The 9,194-nt window shown below is 40.9% G+C and overlaps 1 protein-coding gene across 1 annotated transcript in view; it reads left to right on the top strand.

Annotated features, from left to right (window-relative positions):
- Positions 1 to 1,293: 1,293 nt before the first annotated feature.
- Positions 1,294 to 9,194, top strand: part of LOC107570654 (ATP-binding cassette sub-family G member 2-like) — a 13,262-nt gene continuing 5,361 nt past the window's right edge. Inside the window, exons 1-5 of the mRNA XM_016256908.1 lie at positions 1,294 to 1,434; positions 1,657 to 1,814; positions 5,299 to 5,450; positions 5,528 to 5,629; positions 6,324 to 6,574. Coding sequence (XP_016112394.1) covers positions 1,294 to 1,434; positions 1,657 to 1,814; positions 5,299 to 5,450; positions 5,528 to 5,629; positions 6,324 to 6,574 — 804 coding nt within the window. The remainder of the gene's footprint in view (positions 1,435 to 1,656; positions 1,815 to 5,298; positions 5,451 to 5,527; positions 5,630 to 6,323; positions 6,575 to 9,194) is intronic.

The raw sequence follows: 9,194 nt of genomic DNA on the forward strand, positions 1-9,194 counted from the left end.
ATAACTGTCTGGTTCAGCTCAGCTACCAAATCTGACTTCAGAAGACTACAGAGGGTAGTCCGGACTGCTGAGCGAATCATTGATACAACCCTCCCTTCTCTTCAAGAACTGTACTCTTCCAGAGTGAACAAAAGGGCTAGCAAAATCACTCTGCACCCCTCACATCCAGCACACTCCCTATTTGAACTGTTGCCGTCTGGTCGACGCTACGGAGCACTGAGCACCAGAACGACCAGACACAGGAACAGTTTCTTCCCTCAGGCCATCCATCTCATGAACACTTGACAATAACTGTGGAACACACAACACTATTTATACACCCATACACTTATTTATCTAACACACATACTTAGTCTACACTTTAAATTTGCACATAATATACCTGTACATACAAAACTGTCTATTGTAATATACCTGCACATACAATTGTCAATGTATATACTGTTATTCCTTATTTACTTGTTCTATTTTTTATTTTCAACCTAAAATTATCAACCTACAGAGGGCTGAATTCAAAGACACCCTGAAAAACAAAGTGAAAAAATTATGCAGCAGGCTAGTCCATTTTGCTGAAATTTCATTGCAGCAACTCAAAATGGTACTCAGTAGTTTGTATAAGTTTGGATAACACATTTTTCTCTGGCACTCTCAAACTGCATCTCACAGAAGTGTCAACAGCTTTCACGCATGTCTTTCAAAATAAAAGTCTCACATCAGAAAAACTTAGAATGTTTGTTGTTGAGAAACACTGGGCACTGATAGCATAACACAGTAATTTTTACGCTTTACAAGTACTTGACACCACATAATGTTACAGGTATATTATTGCCATGTAAAAGTCTAGACCCTAAATAAAAGATGACCCCATTTTTTTGTCAGATGTATTTTTAAGAAAAAAATTGTCTTGTATTTGGACCAATATGGTAGTTTCAGTAATGAGGGTACTTGTAATTAGCTACTTTACACCCCTGATTATGATGATCGTGATACCACGATGTCTATAGAAATGTTGAAAAAGGTAAAACATTAAATACGTATTCATTTATTTGCCAATGAATCACATCATTGCACACAAAAAGAACAATTACACTTAATAGAAGAAACTAAAATGCTTGTGCTAAAATGCTATTTTTGGCAGTGTCAAAATAGGACAGTTTGTAAGAATAACAACCTAATGGTGCCGGATAATTATGTGTCATATTATTATATGTATCCTATTCATTTTTAAATATCACCAATACCGGTAAATGGCGGCTATTTTAAAGGCATATTTTTTTGCAGGATGACATAGTCATGGGGACGCTGACTGTTCGTGAGAATCTGTGTTTCTCGGCGGCTTTAAGGCTCCCAAAGTCGATCTGTCAGCTAGAAAAAGATGAGAAGGTTGAGAGACTAATTCAGGAGCTGGGATTGAGCAAAGTGGCTGGTTCATGGGTAACAAACCAAACACACCTTCATCTGACTGACTACATGTATAATCAACACAGACTTAACATTCTCAAAAATCAGTAAAGAGTGTACAGTATGTAGTCTCATCTTTAATTTAGATGTATCTACTGTCTTAAGTGTTTTTTATTCTCCTCAAATGTATAGCTAGATAAAACATACAAACTAAATAAATAAATTGACGGTTGCTCTGATTGGCTGGTTTTACAGGTGGGCACGCAGCTGATTCGTGGTGTTTCGGGTGGAGAGAGGAAGAGGACGAGCATCGGCATGGAGCTGATCTTTGATCCGCCAGTGCTTTTCGTGGACGAACCGACCACCGGCCTGGACGCCAGTACAGCCAACTCTGTCCTCATGCTGCTCAAGAGGTGCGTTTATATACGTATATACACTGCTCAAAAAATTAAAGGATCACTTTGAAAACACATCAGATCTCAATGGGGAAAAATATCATGCTGGATATCTATACTGATATGGACTGGGTAATGTGTTAGGAACGAAAGGATGCCACATCGTTTGATGGAAATTAAAATTATCAACCTACAGAGGGCTGAATTCAAAGACACCCTGAAAAACAAAGTGAAAAAATTATGCAGCAGGCTAGTCCATTTTGCTGAAATTTCATTGCAGCAACTCAAAATGGTATTCAGTAGTTTGTATAGTAGTTTGTATTTGTACAACGTCGGGTCATGCTCCTAATGAGACGGCAGATGGTGTCCTGGGGTATTTCCTCCCAGATCTGGACCAGGGCATCACTGAGCTCCTGGACAGTCTGAGGTGCAACCTGGCGGCGTCGGATGGACCGAAACATAATGTCCCAGAAGTGTTCTATTGGATTTAGGTCAGGCGAGCGTGGGGGCCATTCAGTGGTATCAATTCCTTCATCCTCCAGGAACTGCCTGCGTACTCTCGCCACATGAGGCCGGGCATTGTCGTGCACCTGGAGGAACCCAGGACCCACTGCACCAGTGAAGGGTCTGACAGTGGGTCCAAGGATTTCATCCCAATATCTAATGGCAGTCAGGGTGCCATTGTCTAGCCTGTAGAGGTCTGTGCATCCCTCCATGGATATGCCTCGCCAGACCATCACTGACCCACCACCAACCGGTCATGCTGAACGATGTTGCAGGCAGCATAACATTCTCCAGGGCTTATCCAGACCCTTTCACGTCTGTCACATGTGCTCAGAGTGAACCTGCTCTCATCTGTGAAAAGGACAGACCTGCCAATTCTGGTGTTCAATGGCAAATGCCAATTGAGCTCCACAGTGTCGGGCAGTGAGCACAGGGCCCACTAGAGGACACCGGGCCCTCAGGCCACCCTCATGAAGTCTGTTTCTGATTGTTTGGTCGGAGACATTCACACCAGTGGCCTGCTGGAGGTCATTTTGTAGGGCTCTGGCAGTACTCATCCTGTTCCTCCTTGCACAAAGGAGCAGATAGCGGTCCTGCTGATGGGTTAAGGACCTTCTACGGCCCTGTCCAGCTTTCCTAGAGTAACTGCCTGTCTCCTGGAATCTCCTCCATGCTCTTGAGACTGTGCTGGGAGACACAGCAAACCTTCTGGCAAAGACACGTATTGATGTGCCATCCTGGAGGAGTTGGCCTGCCTGTGCCGAGGGCCAGTCCCTGTCACGGCAGTCATCCCCCTGTGGCTTTTACATCGGCTCCGGTGTGGCCAGAACCAACATATTGGCCGCAGAACTGCCACCAGCTGGAAGGCGATGCAGCCTGTCCCTTATGTTGGTACTAAACCCTCCAAGAGTCAAAGAAACTGCAACTCCATGATGGAGGGAGCTGCTCTTTCCCAGGAAGCAGTGAATTCAGCCCTGTTCCACCATTGGCTCAAAATTCAAGATTGTTGCATATGAGACCGGATGGACCACGTTGCGACCATTGCATACATCAACTGCCAAGGTGATCTGTGCTCCCGTTGCATGTCACAACTTGCCTGCCATATCCTCCTTTAGAATCAGATGCAGCTCAAGTCGCTGCTCTGCATTCTTATTCCATGGGAGCTCAATCATGCAGTTGACATGCTCTAATAACAGCTCACCCTCCCAGGAGAAAAGGAGACTGGTGGTCCAGCTGATTTGAAGTCAATTCAGCGATCTGTTTTGCTTCCCATGAGTCCTCCCACTTGTGATTTCTTTTCTGCAAGAGAGTCTGAAGCGGAGACGGTAGGCATGCAAAATCCACTCACCAATATTCATTGGCCTGTTTTTTTACTACTCAGATGTGATTGTGCTCTCAAGTAAGACCCCTAATGTCAGTGTTGACATAACGTCTCTGTTCCCTCTTTCAGGGAGGCGTTAATTTACATTGTATATAAATGTATTTATATAAATTGTTTATACATTTTATTCGCAGTCATCCCCCTGTGGCTTTTACATCGGCTCCGGTGTGGCCAGAACCAACATATTGGCCGCAGAACTGCCACCAGCAGGAAGGCGATGCAGCCTGTCCCTTATGTTGGTACTAAACCCTCCAAGAGTCAAAGAAACTGCAACTCCATGATGGAGGGAGCTGCTCTTTCCCAGGAAGCAGTGAATTCAGCCCTGTTCCACCATTGGCTCAAAATTCAAGATTGTTACATATGAGACCGGATGGACCACGTTGCGACCATTGCATACATCAACTGCCAAGGTGATCTGTGCTCCCGTTGCATGTCACAACTTGTCTGCCATATCCTCCTTTAGAATCAGATGCAGCTCAAGTCGCTGCTCTCCATTCTTATTCCATGGGAGCTCAATCATGCAGTCGACATGCTCTAATAACAGCTCACCCTCCCAGGAGAAAAGGAGACTGGTGGTCCAGCTGATTTGAAGTCAATTCAGCGATCTGTTTTGCTTCCCATGAGTCCTCCCACTTGTGATTTCTTTTCTGCAAGAGAGTCTGAAGCGGAGACGGTCCCCTCCACCTTGAAAGTGTACATGTTGCTGCTATTGCAACACATCACAATGGTGTAGATGACAGGTCTATGGGAAACACGACCTGATCATTAGGTTCTTGAGAGACATAAGGAGGTAGACTGCACCTTGTCCTCTCATGGGATCTCTCAGTGGTCCTTTATGCACTGCAGACAGCCCCATTGAGCCTCTAGAGTCAGTCAAGTTTAAGATATTGTCTCTGAAGACAGCGCTCCAGACCCCACTTACTTCCATCAAGAGGCTGGGGAACTTGTAGGCATTTTCGGCCAGTGAAACCTGCCTTGAATTCTGATTGACTCACATTGTCTTGAGACCCCGGCCTGGATACGTGTCCAAAGTTTCCACCACTCCCTTTTGGGACAAGGTGGTGAACTTGCAAGCGCTGCCCTTGGAGAAGGCAGACCCATTCTTGGCATTGCTGTGTCCCATTGAATGTGACTGACTGAAAGGTTTCCCTGAAGGTGGGAACGGAGATGTTACATCCATCTTGCCACAACCTTGAACTACACAGCTGAATGGCTGGGACACAGTCTTGGCTCCTCAGCGTAAACTTGAATGAGTGGATGCACACTGTCGTTTTATATATTCGTTTGCATGCCACTAGGCATGCAAAATCCACTCACCAATATTCATTGGCCTGTTTTTTTACTACTCAGATGTGATTGTGCTCTCAAGTAAGACCCCTAATGTCAGTGTTGACATAACGTCTCTGTTCCCTCTTTCAGGGAGGCGTTAATTTACATTGTATATAAATGTATTTATATAAATTGTTTATACATTTTATTTTTAAATGTAATAATAACTAATTACTTTGTAAACTTTCTATTTATAAATATGCATATATATTTTTAATTTTATATTTTAAAATAATAATAAAAAACTTTTTGGGGTGAAATATGACATTGACATTGTGGTTTGTTCAGAATGGCGAACAGCGGTCGCACCATCATCCTGTCCATCCATCAGCCGCGGTACTCCATCTACCGGCTGTTCGACAGCCTCACGCTGCTGGTGGGAGGAAGGATGGTGTATCACGGCCTGGCTCAAGACGCCCTGGACTACTTCAGTCAGATCGGTATGAAAACATATACACACATGAACAGACCCTCACGTCCTGATACTGATGTGTGTGTGTGTGTGTGTGTGTATCAGGATACACCTGTGAACCTCATAACAATCCTGCTGATTTCTTCCTGGATGTCATCAATGGAGAATCCACCGCCGTCGCTCTCAACAAGTTAAACAACAGTGAGGGTACAACAATTTCCCTTCCACAGTATAAAGATAATTTTGCAGCTTATTTTAGTCAAGAACTGATGTGTTTTTATTTTTGTTTTGTAATTGTGTATTTGGCTTTATTGTTATTTCAGTTTTAGTTTTACTAATTGAAGTACTTCAACTTATTTATTTCAGTTAGTTGCCAAGGCAATATTTGTATTTTTCGTTTAAGTTTCTTCCGTTAATACTTCTAATTCAGTTATTGTTTTTCAGATTTAAAAAGAATGTTTAAAAGTTTTGTCATCAATGTTAACAATAACATCACAGACTGAGATTAATATTTATAATTTATTTCAGCTTTAATATGAATTATTAATACTTTAATGGTTTTTAAGCTATTTATATAAGATTTAGAATTTATTTTATTCAGCCATAATAGGAATCTGTTATAGTTTTTTCATGTAATATTTAGAACTTATTTCAGCTTTAAAACAATTGTTTAATAGTTGTAGTTTTTGTTTTATATCTTCACTGACTAAGACTAATATTTAGAATTTATTTTATTTTCAGCTTTAAAATGAATTTTAAATAGTTTTAGTTTGTTTTTCATGTAATATTTAGAATTTATTTCAGCTTTAATATAAATTTATTATTTTTAGATAATAATACCATCAGTGACTGAGACTAGTGTATTTGTGTGACTGATTATAAATGTGTTTGCGTGTGTCAGAACTGGACGAGGAGCAGCTGAGTTCGTCTCTGAAGGGCATCGAGGACCGTTTGGTGGAAGAATACAAGAACAGCTCCAGCTACAAACAAACCAAAAGCGAGCTGGAGCGAATCGTTCAGGGACAGGACTACAGCACACGACCCAAATCCAGAACCATCACCTACAGCACGTCCTTCTGCCACCAGTTCAACTGGGTCCTCAGGAGAACCTTCAAGAACCTCATGCTGAACCCACAGACCTCATTCGCTCAGGTCAGCACCACCGTCTACATCAGGCATTCACAGATGTTTCTATCAGTCTTTGAGCTGAAATAATAGTTTTTATGATAGTATTTAAATAATTCAACTACACATAACAGTACTCTTATTTTAGAATCACTGAGATACTATTATTAGGGGCCAAGCGCCAAAGGTGTAATCATTGGTGTTCCTCCTCCTCCTCTTCTTCTTCTTTCTTCTGCTCTGGAAGTCTATGGCTGCATCCAAAAACTCTAAAATTCTGCCTTCGGAGGCAGCATTCTAAGTCAGGAAGGCATCAAGGCACATCCGAATACAAATTCTGCTTTACTTCCCGTCTCCGGAGGTACCTTCTTCTGATTGAATTTTGAAGGCAGCATAGATGTATCCTTCGCCTGCCTTTGATATCCCACAATCCTGTGCGCTCCATTCCGTGACGGTTGAGCTAAAAAAATAAAGATGGCGTCTGAAAGTTGTTTGTGTGTAAATATATATTTCTGACTAACTTTTTGCACTTTTGATGTTATTTCTAGCGAGAAATCAGTATTATAGTAAATAAATATTCGTTTAGTTATCACCAAAATTCATTCTATTTTGTTGTAGATCATTAAACCGTTAAATATATATTTTTATATATTAGAGTGTTAAAACAAAGAGGAAGTTTTACATTTAAGCTGATATTTCTATATTTATCGGAGTGTTTTTTCTACAGATTGGGGTGATGATTTTCCTGGCTCTGGTTGTTGGAGCCATATTTTTTGGAGTGAAGGAGAATTCGAGTGGCATTCAGAACAGGTATTTAAACGTTCATCCAGTTCAGTCAGTATTTCTGTGAGATGAATCATTTCTGCTTGAATTAGAATTGATTCAGTGTTCAGATCTGATGAACAGAAGCTGCATCTCTTTAGCCGTAGTGTTTTCAAATATAATTTACTGAATAATACTTTGGTGCAACTTTGTGCATGTGTAATATATTTTGTAAAACTCCCTTTGGCTGTCCACTAACAGTAGTATGTGTGTGTGTGTTTCAGGATGGGCGCGCTCTTCTTCATCACCAGCAATCAGTGCTTTAGTTCTATTTCCTCAGCTGAACTGTTTATCACAGAGAGGAAACTATTTGTGTGAGTACACACACACACACTCTCTCACACACACACACACACTCTCTCACACACACTCACACACACACACACACACACACACACACACACACACACACACACACACACACACACCATACTTTGGTGCAACTTTGTGCATGTGTAATATATTTTGTAAAACTCCCTTTGGCTGTCCACTAACAGTAGTATGTGTGTGTGTGTTTCAGGATGGGCGCGCTCTTCTTCATCACCAGCAATCAGTGCTTTAGTTCTTTAGTTCTAGCTGAACTGTTTATCACAGAGAGGAAACTATTTGTGTGAGTACACACACACACACTCTCTCACACACACACACACACACACACACACACACACACACACACACACACACAAAGTTCAAAAACTGGTTCTTCCTTTAAAAAAAATACTGAATGATTTTCATGATGTTTGGTTTAAAGTGCCCCTATTATGGATTTCTGAAAATAACCTTTCATGCAGTGTGTAACACAGCTCTAAGTGAATGAAAACATCCTGCAAAGTGTTAAATCTGAAAGTGCACCGTGTATAAAGTTATTGTCTCTCAAAAGAAAGAGTCGACTCTGAATCATTGAAACGAGTCGTTTTTAAAACGAATCCCAAGCCGTTTTATCTTGACATCAACATGAAACATTAGCATATTGCCCGCCCACTTGTTGGTCTTTCCGCATTGGTCTGAATGAAGATGCAAATTCATTCTTTGTGACTAGGTGTCGCTTTTGAAGCGGTAAAAATAGCTGTTTCCCCGGTAACGCTGTACACACAGCAGCACTGCGCTCACAAACGCTGCTTTGTAATAATTAATTAATTTAATAATTATAATTTATGCATTTAGCAGACTTTATCAAACACTGCTTTATCAGGCATTACAGGCGAGATGACATGAAAATGAGACCAATCACCGCTGATTAGTGTCACGCAAAGAAGGGGTTTGGAAAAATAAATCGTTAAACGAATCGTTTCGGAGTCGTTGAGCAAATAAAGTAAAAATAAATGCATATTATAAGACAATGAAAGTGTATTTTGACCTTGCATGCATGTCAACCTGTTGTTGGGGACTCCCAAAACCAAAATATGAACCTTTCATTACCCATAATAGGGGCGCTTTAAAGGGTTAGTTCACCCAAAAATTAAAATTCTGTAATTAATTACGCACCCTCGTGTCGTTTCAAACCCGTAAGACCTTCGTTCATCTTCGGAACACAAATGAAGATATTGACGGACTTTTTTATCTAGTTTATTTTGTAATGCTTAATTACAACAATCGGTTTGAAATAGCCTATTGAAATCATAGAACATTTTACCTTTGGGGATTTAAGACAAGTTGGAGGTAATCTTAATTTGTTTTGTTCTAAAGTAAGAAAAGAAAATGTGAGTTAAACAATTTTATGTTAAGATTGTTTTGTGAATGTGATTAGTGATGTTTTATGTGCAGTTAACGTTGTGATTGTAATTTGATTGATTGATGATGTTGTTATGGTGGGCGTGTCCTCAGGCAC

Source organism: Sinocyclocheilus grahami, unplaced genomic scaffold (genome assembly GCF_001515645.1).
Source record: "Sinocyclocheilus grahami isolate Dianchi unplaced genomic scaffold, SAMN03320097.WGS_v1.1 scaffold1488.1, whole genome shotgun sequence".
Lineage (NCBI taxonomy): Eukaryota > Metazoa > Chordata > Actinopteri > Cypriniformes > Cyprinidae > Sinocyclocheilus > Sinocyclocheilus grahami.